General features: G+C 49.1%; 1 protein-coding gene across 1 annotated transcript; it reads right to left on the bottom strand.

Annotated features, from left to right (window-relative positions):
* Window positions 1-1,956: 1,956 nt before the first annotated feature.
* GTPBP4 (GTP binding protein 4) lies at window positions 1,957-20,113 on the bottom strand. The gene is made up of 16 exons (XM_007525887.3): window positions 20,002-20,113; window positions 14,114-14,284; window positions 12,689-12,792; window positions 12,469-12,605; window positions 11,479-11,579; window positions 9,979-10,071; window positions 9,609-9,866; window positions 9,108-9,197; window positions 8,646-8,756; window positions 5,901-5,978; window positions 5,622-5,673; window positions 5,166-5,266; window positions 3,997-4,194; window positions 3,490-3,555; window positions 3,121-3,264; window positions 1,957-2,542 (listed from the first exon to the last, which is right to left on the bottom strand). The coding sequence occupies exons 1-16, from the start codon at window positions 20,047-20,049 to the stop codon at window positions 2,390-2,392; spliced, it is 1,905 nt and encodes a 634-aa protein (XP_007525949.2). The 5' UTR covers window positions 20,050-20,113; the 3' UTR covers window positions 1,957-2,389.
* Between the last annotated feature and the right edge of the window lie 2,975 nt (window positions 20,114-23,088).

Here is a 23,088-nt window from a genome sequence, read left to right as displayed (position 1 = left end):
CACTGGGGCTCAGTGCCAGTACTGTGAACCCACTTCTCCTAGAGGTTATTTTTCCCATTTTGTTGCCCTTGTGGTTATTATTATTGTTGTTATAGTTGTTGTTGGATAGGACAGAGAAATCTAGAGAGGAGGGGAAGACAGATGGGGAGAGAAAGACAGAAACCTGCAGACCTGCTTCACCACTTGCGAAGTGACTCCCCTACAGGTGGGGAGCCTGGGGCTTGAACCAGGATCCTTACACTTTGCGCCATGTGCATTTTGCACTTTGTTCTTGCACTTTGCGCCATGTGCACTTAACCCGCTGTGTTACTGCCCAGCCCCCTAGGTTTTTATTATTTTTGCTTTGTAAGTAAAAAAAAACTGCCATCTCCCCTCACCCCTTTTATTTCTTTCTTTTCTCCTTTCTTTACCAGAGAACTACTCTGTATTGGCTTATGGAGGATTGAACTGAGTAATTGGGAACCTCAGGCATGAAAAATCATTTTGCATAATCATTATGCAATCTCTTTTATTTATTCATGAGAATGATAGGAGAAAGAACCAGACATCATTCTGGCACACTTGCTGCCAGGTACTGAACTCAGGACCTCATGGTTTAAATACCCAATGCTTTATCCACTGTGCCACTTCCCAGACCACATCACTATGCTAACTCTCCCACCTTTTTCCCCTTTAAGATTTGCCCAAAATGACAATGATTTGTAACTAAAGAAAACAAAGAAAGAAAAATTACTGGTCTTTTAAAGTTTATTTAAAATGTTTTCTCCATAAGCCAAGGGATTTGAACACACGACACCACCAAGCAGCATGCTTATCCCACTTTTTTAAATAGTGACATTTATTATTTATCAATGACGGGGGGAGAAGGGGAGATGCAGGGGCAGCGAGAATGAACACCAGAGCATCACTCTGAGATCAAACGGAGGTGTCACACCCATGAGTCCCACGTTTGCTCACGGGTGGGAGAGACAGCGTAAGAGTCTTCTGCAAGACTCATACCTGAGAGCCCAAAGTCCCAGATTCAATTCCTCGAACCACCAAAAATCAGAGCTGAGCTGTGCTCTGGCCAAATAAACAAAACAAATCCAAACAATGCCTTGTCCACTGCACCACCTCCCAGGTTACTAAGACAACTGTTAGTTGGGTTTTAAGATACATTTAATAACGAGAAAGAGCGAGCACTAGAGCATCACTCCTGCACATGAGATAGAAGGGAAGGGATAGAATCTGAGACCTTGTGCCTGAGAGTCCAACACTCCATCCACTGCACCACCTCACAGGCCCTGCCTGACAACTTTCCTGTGTGTGTGTGTGTGTGTGTGTGTGTGACAGTGAGTTTAAGAGACCACAGCTTCCTCCCGTGTAGTGGGGACCAGGCTAAAATCTGGGTCATACACATGGCAAAGCAGGCGCACTCCCCAGGCAACTATTTTGTCGACCCCCTGAGCCAATCTTTAATGTTCTCTGAGGGAGGGGAGAGATGAGAGTGAGACACATCCAAGCACCATCCATGGAACGAACTCCCTTGGTGTCCATAGTGCTCCCAGGTGGTGCCAAGGCTTGAGCCTAGGCCCCACACAGGCTAAGGCATGTACTCTTATCTATCTACAATCTCCCTACCCTGGAAGTTCATTCTGAGTAAGTACTAGCAGCTGAAGACAGATTACAGCGGTGCATTGTACACACACATTAGAAAATAACTTAGCTCTGACATTCCCTTCCTCCCTCATAACCCTGAATCTGCAGGGCAGGGTGGTACCTCACAATCTACAACTGGAGATGGCACTGCGCTGTTTCATTCTCTTACTTATTTGTGAGGCCTGGGCCTCACGCAGCGACTGCTGCTTCCAAGGCTGCTTCCTCAGAGGCGGAGAGGGAGACCAGGAGCCAAGCGGTGGCGCACACATTAACAGAGAGACACCACAGCACCAATCTCCCCTGATGCCAAAGCTCCTCTTCCCACTGCCTCTTTTTTTATTCTTTTCAAATTCACATAATCAACAGTTCCACTTGCAGAAAATAAGTGAGGTGTTTTTCTCCATGAAAAACACAGTCAATCGGGGAGACAGTATAGTGGCTATGCAAAAAGATTCTCATGCCTGAGGCTTCAAAGTCCCAGGTTCAATGCTGGTACCACTATAAACCAGAGCTGAGCAGTGCTCTGATTAAAAAAACAAAAACAAACAAAACCCCACATCAATAAATTCTTATTTCTGCAATTCTGAGGCATCGAAATCTTCACCAAAAGCAGAAGCCTCGACCCATTCAAAAGAGCGACCACAGGATAAACCTTCCCCACTCCTGTGTTTTCAGCAAAGCAAGAGGTATGGCAGCTACTGTGAGCTGCTGGCAGTTCAGAGCCTGGCCATGGGGAGGAAGCAGCGGCCAGCTATCTCCTGTCCTTTTTACCAGCCTTCCTTTTCCCAGACAGCAGGTGCTTAGGCTTCATGTCAAACACGTGTCTGTCAGCCTCCCCCTTCTTCCCCAAGCGATTCATCTTCTTCTGAGCCTTCTTCATCATCGTCTTCGCTTTCTTCACCATCTACGCAGAAGAGAGAACAGAACGTAGAACCGGACACCACCCTCGACTGCATCTTCTCAGGGGCGGTCTACTGTAAGAGAGCTCTATGTGCTGTCGTGGAATCTACCTTTGCTCCCACCAGCATCTGCCCACAAGACTCCAGAGTCCCGCTCGGCAAGCTTTGTAGCTACACAGCCCAGATGCAGTTCAGACCTGCAGGACTAGAGCGTCTATTTGTTGTGTAACCAAAGCACTGCTCAGCCCTGGCTTACGGTGATGCTGGGCATTGGCCTTAGGGCCTCAGAACCTCACACGTGAAAGTTCAGCATAGCCCTCATGTTAGCTCCTAGTGCACTGTTCTAACTTGATTTAGATACAGATAGACTGCAGCCCATGAACTGGAGGGATCAAGCATTCATGTCCATGAACCAGAATGCTGCTACACAGGCAGACTTTCTTCACTGAAAATTCCAAAATATGCAAATACCCCTGCATGGACATCGGGGACTGAGGGCCCCAGGCCTCAGTGCTCAGTGGCTCCTGTGCCCTGGTGAAGCCCACAGCAGAGGAAACCATGCTGTAAGCGCACGAACACCAACCTTGACATCCCGGAGACCAGAAACATCACGTGGAGTTCTAGAGCAGCTGCGACTGCGGGCCAAAGAGGAGGGTGGGACAGAGTCTTCCCGCTTCCTCTTCCTAGTGGCGCTGCGGGACCTTCTGGCCTGAACTGCGTAGTGTGCCTGCAAGACACACACAAGCAGACAGTCTGCTTTCAATCTTGGCCTGCCTTAGCCTCAGGACAGACAGAAATGTCAGGACAGGGACAGTGGAGCAACAGGGCCACCACCAAGTAAAAAAGGAGTCTCCGATGCCCCGTATCAAGACCACATCCGGGGAGCAGCTCCAGCGAAGTGTCCCAGCAGAAATGCCCAAAGTCCTTTCTGCCCCGCGCCCCGCCCACTCACGTCGTCCTTGTTGTCCATGTCTAGGCCCAGGCTGCGCATCTCCTTCTCCAGCTCGTTTCGCTGCACCTGTGAGCAGGGAGAGGCCATCTGCTATAAGCAACTTCCTCTAAATCCTGCCCACCACAGGGTGAGTGTACCACTTAGAGTACCATGACCAGGGCAGGGGAGAGACACCTGGCAGAGGCAGAGCTGGAAGGCAAGGATACGGGCCCTGCACACTCCCTGCCCATCACAAGAGTAGACAACCGATTTCTATAAACCGCAAGAGTCCTGACTACTGAGGAACTGGTTACACCTAAGAGTCCTATGGCAGGAATGTAGAGGGATCAACCGTGGCAAGGTCTAATCTGTGAAGGCTGAACGTGAATGTCACCAAGAAACAGGCCCCAGAGCACAGATGACCAGGCCATATACAGCCACAGGAATGGAAATTCACCACCTCAGCCACCCGTGAGAACCCCCGTGGACAAGGAGCCTTGTGCCTCTCTGGTGGGATTCAGGACTTGCCTTCTTGGCCGTGCGCGGCATGCGGGGTCCCTGCGTGTCCTTCTCCTTGGACTGCAGAATCTTCAGCTTCTTCTTCTCTCGAATCTGCTTCGCCAGCTGTCTGATCTCTGCCATTTCCTCATCCTCGCTTTCAGATTCACTATCGTATTCTCCAGCGGCTGTTCTCAGCTCTTCTTCTTTCTCTAATTCTTCCAATTTCTGCAAAGAGTCACATTTCAAGCCAACAACAAAGCATGCCAGTGTTTCCATGAACTCGGTTCCCCTAAGCATCCCAGTGCCAGCCCTCTCCTGCTCAGACTCCAAGCCCGACCCAAAGCAAATAAAAGACTCTCAATCCTTAAAGAATGGAAATGTCAACCTGAATCTGAATTAGTCTAAGAGGAAATCTCCCAGTTTACCTACCCACACATCATTCAAACACATTCTCACTGGCTGGACAGTCGGTGAAGAAACAGTGCAAGAAAACAGATGTGTGTTGGAACCCAAAAGACCAGACCTCTAACAGGGACCCCACAGCCACTGTGATCACATCAACTGTGACCATGCCAACTTTGTGCGGAGCAGAGGGACAGAGGGCCACCACCACTGCCCTCAGAGCAGCGGACATCCTGAGGAAGTAACAGGAGCATAGTTGAAGCCCTGGAGAAGAGAAGTTTCTCAGCTGGGTACTGTGGAAAGCAACATGAGAAGGTAGCAACAAGCGAGGAAAGTAGAGAGGGTGCCTAGAAGGCAGCATGGTGAACAAAGCCGTGAACTCAGACTCAGGCAAGAGGTTCTGAGTTTAATCCCTGGCGCTGCGTGTGTCAGAGTAATGCCTGGGTTCATTCTCTCCTCCTCCTCCTCCCATCTCGTAAATGTATTTAAAAAAAAAAAGAATGGGAAAAGGGAGATGGGTGGTGACGCACCTAGTTGAGCACACACACGATAGTGCACAAGGACCCAGGTTCAAGCCCCTGGTTCCCACCTGCAGAGGGAAAGCTTCACAAGTGGTGACAGTGCCGTAGGTCTCTCTCCCTGTGTCTCTCTCCCTCTCTACCACCCTTTTCCCTCTCAATTTCTGGCTGTCTATCCAATAAATAAATAAAGATAATAAAAAAACACCAAGTAGCCAGGTTTAAGCCCCCACTTTTAGAGGCCATGCTCTACCCATGGCCCGATCAAACACAAACCTGCATGATGGCAGGGTCGATGTAATCAGCCACGTTATGCCCTTCCCAGATCTCGGGTATCTTGTCGTGCTTCTCAGATGAATTCATTATGTCCCAGTACTCTGAAGGCGAAGAAAAACCAAGGCTTTGACGCCTTCAACAACCACATGCCCACAGTCCTGACTTTATGCTGACTCAGGCCCCTACCAACAACATAAACCAGTGGTCAAAGCAGAAACCGGTCCGACCCCAGGAAAGCAGACGACTACCAGTGCCACCTGGGCCAACACCATGCGCCCCAAAAGCTACAGAGGAAGCCTTCCTCTTCCTTCCATGACAGGAACCTCCCAGAAGAAAGCCACCTCAGAGCACGGAGTAACCGAACCAAATGCTGGGAGACTTCTACTCAGCAAGGTGCTCTTGTGCTTTTCTGAGGTAACTGGCATTTTAAAGTAACCACTACAGTCCAGCCCTTACTCTGGAGATCCAGAACGTAATCATCTCCCATTTCCAGTTCCAGGTCTCGTTCCTGCAACAAAAACAAAAATCAGTAAAAACCAGCAGGTCCACACACAGATACTGAGCCACATCCCTGAGAAAGCCTCTCTGCTCCCACCCCAACCCTTCCCACAGCTACGAGGAGCAGTGCCCCCTGCTGGCCAGGCAGTGGCTCTGGGCTGGTGCGTGCACCTGGTCTCTCCAGTTCCCCTCCTGCCCTGCAGTAGGATGGGACACCCATGGGTGAGGGTAACCCACCCTTTTCTTTTTAGACTCCTCCACGATCATTCTCTTCTTGCGTGCCACCACTCCTTCTGGGATGAAGGGGGGCCTCTCCTGAAAGGGAAGCATTGCAAGAGTTAGGTCCCTGTTCAAATGCAAAAACCAGATGGGGGTGACGGGGTGGGGAGGCAGGCTGAGGAGACAAAATAATGGTTCTGCAGAACACTTTCATGTCTGAGACTCCTAGATCTCAGGTTCGATCCCCAGCACCACCATAAGCCAGAGCTGAACAATGCTCTGGTGTGTGTGTGTATATATATCTCTTTTTCACATAATAACAACAACAATAATACACCAGACTGATCAAGTTGTGGTATATATACACAATGGAATACCACTCAGCTGTAAAAAATGGTGACTTCACCGTTTTCAGCCGATCTTGGATGGACCTTGAAAAAATCATGTTGAGTGAAATAAGTCAGAAACAGAAGGATGAATATGGGATGATCTCACTCTCAGGCAGAAGTTGAAAAACAAGATCAGAAAAGAAAACACAAGTAGAACCTGAAATGGAATTGGTGTATTGCACCAAAGTAAAAGACTCTGGGGTGGGTGGGTGGGGAGAATACAGGTCCATGAAGGATGATAAATGTCATAGTGGGGGTTGTATTGTTAAATGGGAAACTGGGGAATGTTATGCATGTACAAACTATTATATTTACTGTTGAATGTAAAACATTAATTCCCCAATAAAGAAATAAATAAAAAATATATATATATATAATAATACGCCAGAGAGGAACTCTAAACCTATAAGAGACAGACCAGCCAGGCCAAGCCACAGGAGGCAGGGCAGAGCAGTGGATGTAAGAGAGCCAGGACACTACAGCTGGAGTTTGTTTTCCGCCCCCCTCCAGGGTTATCACTGGGGTTCGGTGCCTGCGCTACAAATCCACTGCTCCTGGAGGCCATTTTCCCCATTTCGTTGCCCTTGTTTTTGTTGTTATTGCTACCATTGCTGTTGTTGTTGCTGGATAGGACAAAGAGAAATCAAGAGAGAAGGGGAAGACAGAGAGGTGGAGAGAAAGATAGCCACCTGCAGACCTGATTTATTACCCATGAAGCAACCCCCCTGCAGGTGAGGAGCCGGGAGCTTAAACTGTGATCTTTACGCTGGCCCTTGTGCTTCGGGCCACGTATGCTTAGCTCACTGCACTACCACCCGGGCCCAAGCTGGTTGTCTCTTACGTTAAAAAGATAAATCTTTAGAATAAAAGAACACCAGTAACTTAAGTAGGGGAAAAAATATGAATGGAAATAACGTGAGAGGAAGAAAGCAGATTAGCCAGAAAGGGAATCTGAGAAATAAGCCCAAGTGAGGCTGGGGAGAGAGCATAATGGTTCTGCAAAAGATTCTCAGGCCTGAGGTCCCAGGTTCAATCCCCAGCACTACCTACACTGTGAGCAGTGTTCTGGTATCTCGGTATCTCTCCCATTAAAATAAATAAATGCGGGGGAGTTGGGCGGTAGTGCAGCAGGTTAAGCGCCCGTGACACAAAGTGCAAGGACCAGCATAAAGATCCTGGTTCAAGCCCCCAGCTCCCCACCTGCAGGAGAGTTGCTTCACAAGTAGTGAAGCAAGCCTGCAGGTGTCTGTCTTTCTCTCCCCTTCTCTGTCTTCCCCTCCTCTCTCCATTTCTCTCTGTTCTAACAATGACATCAATAACAACAATAAAAAACAAGGGAAAATAAATTAATTAAACAAACGCATCCCAGGTGCATATCGAGATAGGAGATTAAAGATTTGATATTTGGTTCTGAGATGAATGACTGATCAACTGAAAACTAGATGACCTGAAAACAAGAATAACTCAATAATGAGTGATGACTCACCCTACTTGAAAGTCAGCTCTGGCTTAAGGTGGTGCAGGGGATTGAACCTGGGACCCTGGAGCCTCAGGTTTGAAAGTCTTTTTATATCACCACTAGTGATGTGTAGTTGTTTTTTTTTACTCAAACCCTCAAAGTCTAGGGAAAAAATGCTCTTATGAATGTTCTAGGATTGAAGAACAGGCTTCGTGTACATTAGACAAAATACAGCTCTCAAAGAAAAGATTAGTAGTCCAGGAGGTGGCAACAGTGGATAAGGCATTATTGGACTCTCAAGCGTGAGGTCCTGAGTTCAATACCTGGCAGCACATGTACCAGAATGATGTCTGACTCTTTCTCTCTACTCCTATCTTTCTCATTAATAAATATTTTAAAAAAGATTAATGTGCCTTCAAAGTCGTATAAATTGTCATTTCTCTGAGGTCAGAAGAAAAAAAAACCAAAATGACAAGAAATTAAATTACAGGAAATATTGGGTGGGGGTAGACAGCATAATGATTATGCAGCAAAGAGACTTTCATGCCTGACACTCCAAAGTCCCAGGTTCAATCCCCGACAACACTATACACCAGAGCTAATCAATGCTCTGGTAAAACACACACACACACACACACACACACACACACACACACACACACACAGAGAGGGGTGGGGGAACACCTAGAGTCTGACTTCCTTAACGAGACTACCAATCAAGGCGTGAGAGATAAAGGGCCCAAAGGACTGAAAGGTCCAGCGCCTGTGAACACCGCCTGGCCCACTGCCTCGCCAGGCCTCACTGCACAGGCCACCTGGCTGCGTGCCCTGGAGGGCGTGGTTCTCCCCATGGGGCAGCTACCATGTGCTGTGACCGAGGCCCGGCCGACACTCCTCAGGCCCTCTGCAAGGTACCTTGTCGTCCCTCTTGTTGGGGAGGGCCAGGTGCAGTCTGTTCAGCACCTCGTTCACTTTGTTGCCTTTCATCTTGGTTTCTACTCGATGAGCCAAAAGTCGGTCACAAGCCTAGGGGTGAAAGAGGTGTGTGTGTGGGGGTGTCACAGGAGTCTCCACACCTGCCGGGAGCCAGGCCAGCTGGCAGTTCCAGGCACCCTGATCTGAAGCAGGAGTCCATGGTCCCCCAACATCCAGTCTATGACCTTGCCTGTGCCCCACATCACGGTCATCCTCCTCGTAGGATCCCAGCCACAGCAGAGTTCTAGCACCTCAGCGCAGTCAAAGTGGTGAGCCCCACATGGGAAACCCAGGCCTCTCCCTTGGGCTGCTTTCCATGACAGATCCCCCAGGGGGCAGGTAAGGGGCAAGTGCTGACCTCAGCTCTACCTGGACAGACCCCTGCTGGCAGGAAGCACTCACCTCGGTCTTCACCTTCATCACCCCCTCCTCAGTCAGGGTGCTGGTCTCCACCACAGGAAAACCTTCTGCCTGCAAGTCTGAGAAGATTTTCTGCGAACACGAAGAAGAGACGTTGTTTATCCCCAGCTCTCTGAACGGGAGGTGCAACTATGCGGAGGAACATTCCTGCCCAGTCACGTCCCCTTCTCCACATTCTCTGCGATGAGGAAGACACCAACTCCAGTGGTGTCTTGAGCCCGACCACTGCAGCACACAGCTAAAGCCTGACCTCCCCTCCCTAAGGGGCCCATCGAGCCCAGGGTGCAGGGCCTCTCAGAATGCTGCCGGTGTTGTCTTATGCCTGACGATTGCTGTCTCCACACTCTCTCCTGACACACCATCCAGGTTGTATGGAACATCATGGCGACTGAACCCCAGGATCTCATGTTAATGTAAAACTGGGCCTGGACCAGCCCTGCCGCCCTGCCTCCCGTGTCCCACCGGAGACCCTGGGGGTTTTACCTGAGCGTCTTCGGGAAGCTCAGCCACTCTCCTCACGTCACACTTGTTTGCCACGACGATGAGGGGCTTGTTCACAAAGAGCGGCTTGATGTTGCGGAAGAGCTCGAGCTGCTCGCCCAGCCCGTGCCCACACTGCTCTGACAGGTCCATCACGTACAGCACCGCGGCGCGCAGGTGGGCCAGGGCCGTGATGGCCTGCATCTCGATGGTGTTCCGGTCCTCCAGTGGGTGGTCCAGAATCCCAGGCGTATCCACCACCTGACGGGCACACACGTGACTCCAGGGCGCACAGAACACACTTCCCACAGGGCTGGCCCCAGAAGTCCTGACCACAGAGAGCTCGCCGACCTCCCACACCTGCTCAGCTCACCTGCCAGCGCAGATACTTGTAATCCATGTGCCCCACGAACAGGGACTTGGTAGTGAAGGCATATGGCTGTACGTCCACATCTGCTCTCGTGACCTGAAATGCCAATTCCACTAAGAGCTGCCCACCCATTCCCCTCACAGATGGTAACGTGGAGATGATTTTGGTAGGGACAGGAAACAAGAGCTAAGAGGCTGAGCCTGGTGGTGGCACACCTGGTTGAGCACTCATATCATAGTGCACAAGGATCCCAGTTCAAGCTCTGGTCTCCATCTTCAGTGGGGGAGGGAAGTTTCACAAGTGAAGTAGGGCGCTAGTTGTCTCCTTCTCTATTCTTTTTATCTATCTATCTAATCTATCTATCTATCTCCCCTTTCCCTCTCTCCTGTTGTTAAGACTGTGAGGATAATAGACTTGATCCAAAAGCTGGGAACGTGACTCAGGTCAAGAGAGCAAGAGATGCGACTGTCAAAAATACTCCTTCCCCCAACCAGCACTGCCCCTCAGAAGTATATATATAATCTATATATTTTAATATATAATATATACAAAATATATTTTTATATTATATATATATATATATTGCCTTCAGAGTTATCACTAGGGCTTAGTGCCTATAATACCAATCCACTGCTCCTGGAGGCCATTTTTCCCATTTTGTTACCCTTGTTGTTGTTATTGTTGTTATTACTGTTGTTGGATAGGACAGAGAGAAATCAAGAAAGGAGGGGAAGACAGAGAAGAGAGAGAAAACAGACACCTGCAGACCTGCTTCACCACTTGTGAAGTGACTCCCCTGTAGGTGGGGAGCCGGCAGCTTGAACCAGGATCCTTGTCCCAGTCCTTGTGCTTTGTGCCATGTGCACATAACCCACTATGTACCGCCCAGCCCCCTCTCAGAACCTTTCTGAAAAAAAAAAATCTCATCAAGGGGTTGGAGAGACAGAATAGTGGATCTGCAAAAGTAGACAGCAGTCCACTCCTGAGCCCAATTCACACACACTACCAGAAACACAGACAACATGGACCAACGCTTGTGAGAAAGCTGACACAAGTGGTCCGGGAGGTGGCACAGTGGATAAAGCACTGGAGTCTCAAGCAGGAGGCCCCAAGTTCAATCCCTGGCAACACATGTACTAGAGTGATGTCTGGTTCTTTCTCTCTCTCCTCTCCTATCTTTCTCATTAATAAACAAACAAATAAATAAATAAATAATTTTTAAAAAGAAAAAAAAGAAAGGAAGATGACACAGACAGTCACCCAGAGGGTGGACAGTAGCTCTCTGTGGTAACAAAAACAAGCTTTTACGTCCCAAATACCTCAGGAGTTGAGAGGCAGCTGACAAGAATCCCAACTGAAATGGTCCCTACAGAAGCAATATAAATGTAGGTTGGGAGGAAATGGTGTCACAAGATAGGGTATAGGACAGAGGCCTCTGGGCCAGCGCTCCACCCAGGAGCTCTGGACGCATCGGCAGTGGCTGGGCAGGGCAGGCCGACCAACCTTGTTGATGAAGCTGGACTTTCCGACGTTCGGGTAGCCACAAAGAAGCAGGGTCCTCGTGTTGGGGTCAATGGTCGGCAGGCGGGCCAGATGCTGCCGGACTGTGGAGTTCAAGTTGAACATGGGTTGAATTTCTTTTAAGAAAAACCAAGAAGCTCACAGCCCAAGATTTTGCTTGACTTGGTGTCCTCCACACCAGTGTCTAAGTGACCACACCCAACATTCACAATGTGGTGATGGGGAAAATGGAAATAATAGAAGGGAAAGCCACAGCATCCCCAAACCCAACCATACAAAGAACCCCACTGCCTGGGGGCCATGTGGTGGTATATCCAGTTAATCGCACACACACTACAGTGCGCAAGGATCCAGGTTCAAGCCCCTGGTCCCCACCTACGGGGGAAAGCTTCACAAGTGGTGAAACAGGTCTGCAGATGTCTCTCTCCTCTCCTCTTGATTTCTGTCTCTATCCAATAATAAAAGTATTAAAAATAAAAAAAGTTAAAAAAAAAAAAGAATCCCACTGCCTGACCCTGCCAAATTGTTATGCCACAGCAAGATGGGACCAAGGCCCATATCGTCTAAAGTCCAGACAACTCCAACAGTGGATAGTTTGGGAGAGCACTTAAGGGGAGGCTGTTTGCCCACCGGGAGTGGGGCTCCTGCAGGAACCAAGCTTCAGATGTCTAAGGGTGATTACTTGTTGCCAGGTCAGCACTGAAGACCGGCTGAGAGAGCCGGCAGTACAATCCAGTCCCAGGTGAAAGGGAAGAAGCAGGGCAAAGGAAACTAAACCACGGGAGCTCTTCCTACTGCAGCCATGGAAGAACCAGCTCAGTGGTAGAGTTCTCACCTGCCTAGCACTGGCCATGAGAATGAAGTGCAGATGAGGAGATGGGGGAGGTCCATGGCACAAGGACAACCTGACCTCATCGTTCAGACAAAACGACACTTGGGTAGTGAGAGAGGAAGGGGCAGGCGCTAGCACACCTTGCTCCAGGTATTCTAGGCTTTGCTTCTGCCTCTTGATGATGGTGCACATGCGACCCAGGGCAGCCCGCTTCAGCTGTTTGCAGCGGTACAGAGAGTCTCCGTACTTCATCAGTCGCACGTAGTCCTTGGCAACACTTAGAAAGTGAACAGGGGTGGTGAGACCTTCTCACTTTAGACAAAAAGTGAAAGAAACTACAATAAAAATAAAGTACCATACTTGTCCACTAAATTTTTGGCAATATTGATCTGTCCCAGGGCCAACTTGTAATGATCTTTGTCGTAGAGAACGTTCATCAGATCGGCGTAAAAGGGGTGGATATCCTGCAAGAAAAATCAAGTGGTGGTCAAGCCGCGCCGACGGCCAGCGGTCACTGGAGCAGAGCTTCCAGGGGACACACACCTTCTCCTCCCACTAGTTCTTGGGGACAGCAGTGGTGGCAGCAATGTCCCTTCCCCTCCTCTACCCACTGCCTTGTGCTTTGAACCCTTGATTCCTGCTCCCAAGGCAGAGCCAATAGTGCAGTGAGGCCCCTGTGCTCCAGACTTGTCCTCTCACCACTCAAGACCCAGCGGCAGACTCCCCAGCCCCAGCCCGAGACACATCCACCGGGGCTGTGTCCCACCCATGCCAACAGCACTCAGTCTCCACTTGGCTAGTCAGCCTCTCTCCTTCGTTCCAGAACATCAGCTGTGACAGCAACCACTCGGTGAACTCACACTAACCCTCTCCCCTTACAGCTGCTCCCAACAGAGTCAGGAATAGAGGCCTCATAACTTTGAGTCTCGAGAATATTAAAAAACCACACCAAGGGTGAAAAGCAGAAAGCTGCCTACAGAGAACAGAAGTGTGGCGTCCGTTTGGTCACAGGCCTTCGTCTGAAGCCAGCTATCAGTTCAGCCCGTGTCGAACAGTCTCATCCACCCACAACATCCCTCTGCAGAACGCACCCTTGCCTGAGAAATGCCCTCCTTCCACGGCAGCTACCCTGCATAAGTATGCGTAAGTATCTGAGCCCTGGCTGAAACACTTACCTACTTTAAATACTGTATTTCTTCAATGAGCCTTTAATGCGGAAGAGAATTAATTCCTATCACACTGAGCACCTTCCTCTCTGCCTGAACCTGCCCCCAGGGGCTGACGACTTCCCGGCAAGGAGAGGGAAAGGGGGCTTCCCTACTATTGCTGGGCCCACACCTTCCATCTCCAGTAACCCTGTGGTGTCCTGTCCCCTCCACTGTGACCACACGAGGGCACACAGCAGCGACCACCTTGCTCACAGGACCACAGCAGCTGGCAGGACTCAGGCCACCAGAGAAGGATCCTGGGAAGCGTGGTGGTGGTGGTGGTGTTTGTGTGTGTGTGTGTGTGAGAGAGAGAGAGAGAGAGACAGAGACAGAGAGGGAGAGAGAGATGGAGCAGCCAGAAGGCTGGGGTCTAACTTGGACACACCATTGGGACTTTGAGGGAGGGCTGAGAGGCTGTGAGCCATGAAAAAGGGCCAGGAATAGGAACACTGGGAATGGAGACCCTGTGCCACACCTCACTCAGTCACCTGTCTCCCTCACCTCCCTCTCATGAGCCTGGCCAAGCACCAGCCACCTACCCGCAGGTCCCCCCCTCTGTAAGCCCACAGCCACTTACATCCAACTTGGGGAAATCTGTGAGGATCTGCGAGAGCCTGTCATGGTAGTTCTGCTGCGTGAACTTGACTTTTCTCATATAAAAATGTCTGATGCGATGAATTTGGTAATGTTTGTGAATGACTGTCGGGGTCTTCCGCTGAGTCTTCGACAAGGTCAGGTCAATGAAGTCCTGCAACAACACGAAACAGGGTGGTCACAGAGCCTTGCTCTCCACCCTGGCCTTCAATGTCTCCTTAGAAATGACTACAAGGCTGGGGAGGTGATACACATAGGGATTATGCAAAAAACCTTCTCATGGGGCCTGGTGGTGGCGCAGCCTGTAGAGTGAGCATATCACAATACACAAGGGCCTGGGTTCAAGCCGCTGGGCCCCACTTGCTGGGGGGAAGCTTCATAAGAGAAGCAGTGCTACAGGTATCTATCTTGTTCACTATTGAATCTCTCTGTCTCTATTCACTAAATGAGGAAATAAGTTATTTTTTCTAAAAAAGCATTTTCATGCCTATGTCACCAAAGGCCCCGAATCAAGCCCCAGCACCACCAAAAGTTACTAACAGGTCTGGAGAAATAGTTCACCAAGCCTACTGTGCAAGCAGGCTGAGCCCGAGCCACAGCAGTACACTGTGAGGTAACGCAGCACTGCAGGAAGAGGCGGTGCTGTGGTGTCTCCCTCTTTATCTGAATGAAAAAGCGTGTGTGTGTGTGGGGGGGCACACCTGGCCAAGTGCACATCACCATGCACCAGCACCCAGGGTCAAGCCCCTGCTCCCCACCTGCAGGGGGAAACCTTCAACAGCAGTGAAGCGGGTCTGCAGGTTATCTCTCCCCCTCCTCTCTCAATTTGTATGTCCCATCAAATAGATAAAAGGGGGGGAAGGACCAGTGGAGCAGTGAATTTACTGTCTAGGCACTGAGGCCCAGCAATAACCTTGGTGGCAATCAAAAATACATATAATTGGGGGCCAGGTGGTAGGTAGCACAGTGGGTTGAGTGCACATGGCACAAAGCACAAAAACCAGCACAAGAATCTCAGTTTGAATCCCTGGCTCCACACCTGCAGGGGTCACTTCACAAGTGATGAAGCAAGTCTGCAGGTGTCTCTTTCTCTCCCTCTCTGTCTTCCCCTCCTCTCTATTTCTCGGTCTTACCCAGCAACAGCAATGGCAATAATAACATTAACAACAACAAGGGCAACAAAATGGGAAAAATGGCTTCCAGGAGCAGTGGATTCATAGTGCAGGCACAGAGCCCCAGCAATAACCATGGAGGCACACACACACACACACACACACAAATATATATATATATGTATATATATATGAAATATACACACACACAATTAAAAAGGGGGGAACTCTGGAGGATTGGGGAGACAGCCTAAAACTTACACAAAAGACTTTCGTGCCTGAGGCATCAAAGGTCACAGAATCAATTCCCACCACAACAAGCTAGACTTTAGTAGTGTTCTGGTAAAATAATAATAATAATAAATAAAGCACATTATTTAAAAAGGAAAGTAAGTAGCCTGGAGCACTGACCTATAAACTTCCTTTCTTTTTATTATTTAAAAAAAATATTTATTTATTTTCCTTTTTGTTGCCCTTGTTTTATTATTGTAGTTATTATTGTTGTTATTGTTGTTGTCGTTGTTAGACAGAACAGAGAGAAATGGAGAGAGGAGGGGAAGACAGGAGAGAGAAAGAGAGACCCCTGCAGACCTGCTTCACCACCTGTGAAGCGACTCCCCTGCAGGTGGGGAGCCGGGGGCTCAAAATGGGATCCTTCCGCCGGTCCTTGTGCTTTGCACCACAGGCACTACCACCTGATTCCCTCTTCTTTTCTTCCTGTCTTTCTTTTTTTTTCTTCCTTCTTCCTTCCTTCCTTTCTTCATTCTCTTTCTTAGGCAGCACAGGTAGGGCTCAAGCAATACCACTGAGTGGCCTCCCTGTCCAGTGTCTTTGTGTCTGTCTGCTCTCTCTTGTGCCATCAGCGTTACCAATGGGACTCAGTGCACCATGTCTCCGCCACTCCAGCAGCCTTTTCGTTTTGGTGGAGTGAGATGAGGACACCTGAAGCACTGCCCCACTGCGCAGGGAACTTCCTCCCTGCAGAAGGCTTGAACTCTTGATTCCATTTTATTATTATTATTATTTTTTTTTCCATTTTATTATTTTTACCACAGCACTGCTCAGCTCTGGCTTATGGTGATGTGGGGGATTGAACCTGGAACTTCAGAGTCTCCGGAATGACAGCCTCTTTGCATAATCATCATGCTAGCCCCACCCACCTTTGGGTTCTTGAGCATGTTAAGGTCTGTGCTCAACTGGGTGTGCTACTACCAAGCTCGACCGATTTCTACTAAAGAAGAAAAAAAAGGATATTGTGGTCTGGGAGGTGGTGCAGTGGATAAAGCACTGAACCCTCAAGAATGAGGTCCTGAGTTCAATTCCCAGCAGCATACGTACCAGAGTGATGTCTGGTTCTCTCTCTCTCTCCTCCTATCTTTCTCATTAATAAATAAATAAATACTTTTAAATATTTATTCCCTTTTGTTGCCCTTCTCATTGTTTTTTTTTTATCTTTATTTATTTGCTGGATAGAGACAGTCAGAAATTGAGAGGGAAGGGGGTGACAGAGAAGGAGAGAGACAGAGAGACACCTGCAGCACGGCTTCACCACTTGCGAAGCTTTCCTTCTGCAGTTGAGGGCCAGGGGCTTGAACCTGGGTCCTTGTGCACTATAACATGTGTGCTCAACCAGGTGTGCCACCACCTGGCCCCTTGTTTTCTGTTGTTTTTTTTTTTCCCTTATTGTTGTTGTTACTAATGTCGTTGTTGTTGGATAGGACAGAGAGAAATGGAGGAGAGGAAGACAGGAGGAGAGAAAGACACCTGCAGACCTGCTTCACAGCCTGTGAAGCGACTCCCCTACAGGTGGGGAGCCAGGGGCTCGAACCGGGATCCTTATGCCGGTCCTTGTGCTCTGCGCCACCTGCGCTTAACCCGCTGCGCTACCGTCCGATTCCCAATAAATACTTTTTTAAAGGGTCTGTGGTATGGGATACAGTGCAGGGTTCTCAGGCATGAGGTTTTGTCCCTGGCAGCATGCGTACCAGAGTGATGTCTGATTCTTTCTCTCTCTCTCTTACCCCTCTTAATAAATATAGTTTTTTGGGAGTCGGGCGGTAGCGCAGTGGGTTAAGCGCAGGTGGCGCAAAGCGCAAGGACCGGCTTAAGGATCCGGGTTCCCGCCCCCGGCTCCCCACCTGCAGGGGAGTCACTTCACAGGCGGTGAAGCAGGTCTGCAGGTGTCTGTCTTTCTCTCCCCCTCTCTGTCTTCCCCTCCTCTCTCCATTTCTCTCTGTCCTATCCAACAACAACAACAATAATAACTACAACAACAATAAAAAAAGACAAGGGCAACAAAAGGGAAAATAAATAAAATTTTAAAAAATCTTAAAAAATAAATAATAAATATACAGTTTTTTAAATTTCTTTACCCCAAATAATTAAAAGTAAAATATTTTTTAAAGTCTCTATGCGGGATGGGGAGATAGCATAAAGGTCACGCAGAGACTTTCACGCCCAAGGCACCAAAGATGCCACATTTAATCAATTGTACCATCACAAGCCGGAGTTGAGCAGCACTTCAAACGCACAACTATCCTTAGAGGTGAGGAGGGAGCGGTGAACTAACATTCCTTCATCATCTACAGAGCTCCCCTGGCACTGCCCACCATGCTCCCATGTGAGGCTGGAACTCGAGCTCGAACCCAGGGTCTCAAGCAAGTTAAGGTAGGCACAGAACTATCTCCCAGCCCCCGGACTCTTTTCTTTTTCTGCTACCAGGGGACCAGGCCCACACTAGTCCACCACTCTAGCAGCACCGTATTTTGTTTTGTTTTGTTTTTTGGTTAATGTTTTCAGTTATTTGTTATTGGATAGAAAACAGACAGAAACTGGCAGGGTAGAGAGACAGAGAGACACCTGCAGACCTGCTCCACCACACATGAAGCTTTCCCCCTACAGGTGGGGACCAGGGGCTTGAATCCGGGTCCTTGCACCTAGCCAGGTGTGCCACCGCCAGCCCCCACAGCACCATCTGGAAGCCTCCCAGAGCACTGCACATCACCTGGCACTGACAACTCGAACCTGGGTTCCTGTACATGGCGAGGGCGGTGTTGCACCCACTCCCCTACACAATTCCTGTTCTAGCCACATCTTACTCTAAACAAAATTAAAGGAGCTGGGCAGTAGCACATCCAGTGGAGTTTCCATGTTACAATGCACAACAACACAGGTTCAAGCCCCTGGTCCCCACTTGCAGGGGGAAAGCTTCACAAGCAGTGCTGCAGATCTACCTGTCTCTTTCCCTTCGTCGATCCCCTTCTCTCCCTGTCTCTCTCGGTCTCTAACCAATAAATAATGAAAAATTTTATTTTTAATTCATTTTTTAACTTTATTATTGGATAGAGACAGAGAGAAATTGAGGGGAAGACAGAGATGGCGAGAGACAGAGAGACACCTGCAGCCCTGCTTCACCACTCGTGAAGCTTTTCCCCCTGCAGGTGGGGACCAATATAATGAAATATTTACAAAGAGAATGGGAGAGAGGACCAGAGCACCGATCTGGTACGCGTGAGGCCAGAGATCACACTCAGGATTTTGTGCCTGCGTGTTCAATCCACTGTACCGCCGCCACCTAGGCCTCAACAAATTCACACTTTAGGGTTATGCACCCTTACAACTGTCTTATTATTTAAAAAAAAAATGTACTCTGGCATTCAAAATACACTTGGTAGGCTGCTGAAGTAAGGTGTGACCCATAAACTGATGTTTCTTAATCTCCAAAAATTCAAGAACCTTTCACACTTAAGACGAATCAATCACAACGCCCCCCCCCCCAAAAAAAAAAAAAAAAAGCAACTGCAAAATAGTTATCTTTGACTTTGAAAGCATCCACAATGGAGAAAACTAAGATCCGGTTTAGGAGGCCAGGCGGTGGCGCACCTGGTTAAGCCCGCACAGTAATTAAGGAGCACAAGGACTCAGGTTCAAGCCCCTGGTCCCCACCTACAGGAAAAAGCTTTATTTATGAGTGGTGCCGCAGGGCTGCCGGTGTTTCTTTTATCCCTTCCCCTCTCTATCTCATCTCCCCCTCCCAATTCCTCTTTCTCTATCCAACAAAAAGAGAGAGACATAGAAGTCAGTAAATAAGCATGTACATAAATAAGATCCCGTTTACGGCTTCCTGAAGACGTGGAACAAGTTTGCTGAGCCCTCGGGCAGGTGCCCTGGACCTACTGTCATGACCAGAAGGACGGGGTCAGCTCGGCCTCAGCTGGACCGACCCACCTGTCCTGGGGGGACAGACAGACAAGAGGGCGGAACCCGCCTCCGCAGGGCCGGGCACAGATGGGCACATGGCGGGCCTGGCCCACTCCCACGGAACAGAAGCAGAAGCCTGGCAGGGCCGTGGAAAGGCTGAAATGCAGCGCCTGCTGGGCACAGGAGGGAGGCAGAGGTCCCACCGGGCATCAGGGTGGCCACGAGGGGACCAAAGCGCGACCCAGGCCCAGCAGGCAGACCAGCTGAGGGGGGCGGTTACTGAGAACCAGGCGGCTGGGCCTGCCAGACAGACCCCCACCCGGAACCCCGACAGTGCAACCCGCCCCTGTAGGGGAAGCTCATCTCGGGGACACACTCCTCTGGGAACCCCAGAGCGCCCGCCATAAGGAAGCGGGGACACTGGGGGTGGAGGGGTGGGAGGGGTGCAGTGGGAGCTACAGGACAACCCCGCCCCCACGGGACCCTCCCCTCAAGAATCCCGCCCACGGGCCTGGTCTTGAGGAGGCGGCGAGAAGAGTGCCGGCCGGAAGCGGCCTACCTTGGCGGACGGCACCACCGTGATTTTCTTGAAGTTGTAGTGCGCCATGCCGGCGAAGACACGCGGACGGCGCTACAGTCCGGCGGCGGTACTTCCGTCGGGCCACTTCCGCAGAAAAGGAGGAACTTCCTGTGGTGGGAGGCACTTCCGTCGGTGGGCAGAAAGTCCGCCGGGCGGAGAGGACACTTCCGCCTTGTGGGCGGGACTTCCGCGAGAGGGAGGGGGGGGGCCTACGTTTTTCGGGGCTTTTCCGATACAATCCACAGCGCCGCCGTGCGGCCAGGAGGTCCCCACGCAGGGTGGGGAACATGCGCTGTTGGCGCGGATGGGCCTGAACCAGGCCGCTGAGGTCTGGGGCAGCGGGGGGCTGGAGTGTGGAAGAGTAGGGGTCCCGGGATGATGGGCGAACCTTTTGGGGGCCCCCATATACCCTTCACCGAAGCCAGGTGCGCACTGCCATCCCCACTCCTCCAAGTGTGGAGCATGTGTGTGTGTGAATGGTGTTGATTAACTTTAATGACATGGATTTACTTTTTTACTTTTGCCACCAAGGTGATTGCTGGGCCTGTGTGCCTGTATGACAGCTCCAGCACCGCCACGCCTGGTGTTTTGTTGGTTAGGTAATTAATAAAATTAATTAATCAAGTAATTAGAGACAGAGTCATGTTACAATTCTGAAGGATCCAGGTTCAAATCCCCAGCCCCCACCTGCAGGGGGAAAGCTTCATGAATGGTGAAGCAGGGCTGCAAGTGTCTCTCTGTCTCTCTCCCTCTCTATTTTCCCCTTCCCTCTTGATTTCTAGCTGTCTCTATTCGATAAATAAATAAATAAATAAATAAATAAATATAATAAACATAAGTCAGAAATTCTGGGGGCCAGGTGGTGGAGCAACTGGATGAGCATTTATGTCATAATTAGAGACAGAGAGAGCTTGAGAGGGGAAGGGGAGGGTAGCAGAGACAGCATAACGCTTATGCAAAGAGACGCTGTTGCCTGAGGTTCCAAAGTCCCAGGTTGTTTCCACCTACCCACCACCACCACAAGCCAGAGCTGAGCATTGCTCTGGTAGAAAAAGAGAGAAAAGAGGGAGAGGAGATAAAAATAGACACCTCCAGCACTGCTCCATCTCATGAAGCTTCCCCCCTGCAACTGGGAACCAGGGTGTGAGCTCCTGCTACCACTTCCCTGCACCCCTTCCTTTTTTTTTTTCCAGGGCCCTGCTCAGGTCTCGCTTATGGTGGTGCTGGGGATTGAACCTGGGACCTCTGAGCCTCAGAGATGAGAGTCTTTGCATGACCACTATACTAACTTCCCTCTCATCTCTCCAATTTGCTTTTTTTTTTTTTTTTTTTTTTTTACCAGAGCACTACTGCTCTGCTCTGGTTTATGGTGGTGTGGGGGATTGTACCTGGGACTTTGAGGCCTCAGGCATAAGAGTCTCTTTGCATAACCATTATGCTATCTAACCCCCCTTTACCTGGGACTTTGTAGTCTCAAGCATGACATTCTTTGTGCGTAACCACTATATTATCTTCTCCTGCCCTAATTATTTAATAAATGTATTTATTTATTGTATTTGATAGGAGTGAAACTGAGATGGAAACTGGGGGCTTGAACCTGAGTCCTTGTGCATGGGAACTTGTGCTCTCAACCTGGTATAACACTCCCCAGACCCCCCCCACCTAATTAATAATTTTTAAAATATTTTATTTATATATATATTTTAAAGATTTTATTTATTTATTAATGAGAAAGATAGAAGAGAGATAGAAAGAACCAGACATAACTCTGGTCCATGTGCTGCCAGGGATTGAACTCAGGACCTCATGCTTGAGAGTCCAGTGCTTTAGCCACTGCGCCACCTCCTGAACCACAATTTATATATTTTTTAATGAGAGAGATGCAGAGAAAGACCAGAGAACTGCACACCTCTGGCTTATGGTGGTGCTGTGGATTGAACCTGGGACCTCAGAGCCTCAGGCATGAAAGTCGTTTGCAGAACCATTATGCTGTCTCCCAGGCCCTTAATTAATAATTTTAAAGAAGGCACTCTCACACAACAGAGGAAAACGGACCACATACTCCCAGAACATTCTGTCTTTTCATTCACATATCTTGATTTCATGATACTATACATTTTCCAGTATATCATTTACCTGATTTTTTTCATGTGTATGCCTTTCAATCTCATTGTTTTTACAATGTCTAACCAAGCAGAACACAAGAACAAATGTCATAATTTCTAAAGAAGTGAGCTCCTAGTTATAGGAAAAACAACTTGCAAAATAAACCAGAAGTAAACATGAAAGGCTGTGAAAAGCATTGTGTTCAGCAATAAGATTCTCATATAAGCAAATATATATAAGTTGGCACAGTGGATGTGGCAATGGTCCATGAAATCCTGAGTTCTGCGGTAGCGCAGCAGGTTAAGTGCAGGTGGCTCAAAGTGCAAGGACTGGTGTAAGGATCCTGGTTCGAGCCCCTGGCTCGCCACCTTCAGGGGAGTCATTTCACAGGCAGTGAAGCAGGTCTGCAGGTGTCTGTCTTTCTCTCCCCGTCTGTCTTCCCATTCTCTCTTCATTTCTCTCTGTCCTATCCAACAGTAGCAACAACAATAATAACTACAACAATAAAACGATAAGGGCAACAAAAGGGAATAAATAAATATATATATATATTTTAAAAATCTTTGCGTTCAAGCCTGGGATCCATGTGCCAGAACACTATGCTACTGTCCTCTCCCTCTCTCAATCTACCTATCACTCGTGAAAAACAAGAAAATAAATCTGTAAAAAAAAGTTTTCATACAAACTCTGAGTGTTCTCTGCCTCTTTACAGTTGGTTACCCTCTGTATTCTGTCCACTGTACCTTGCTGGCCACTGTATTTGTAGCTGGTATGTCTCCTGCTCCTTACTCTCTTGTCGGAAATTTTCCAATAAATTGGGTCTGGCATGGCACAGCTGGTTCAACACACACATTAAGTACACAGGGACCTGAGTTCAAGTCCTAGTCCTCACCTGCAGGGAGGAAGCTTCATGAGCAGGGAAGCAGTGCTGTAAGTGCTGTAAGTAAGGGAAGTAATGCT

The sequence above is a fragment of the Erinaceus europaeus genome, chromosome 6, assembly GCF_950295315.1.
Source record: "Erinaceus europaeus chromosome 6, mEriEur2.1, whole genome shotgun sequence".
NCBI lineage: Eukaryota > Metazoa > Chordata > Mammalia > Eulipotyphla > Erinaceidae > Erinaceus > Erinaceus europaeus.
This window is presented reverse-complemented; position numbering and strand designations above follow the sequence as displayed.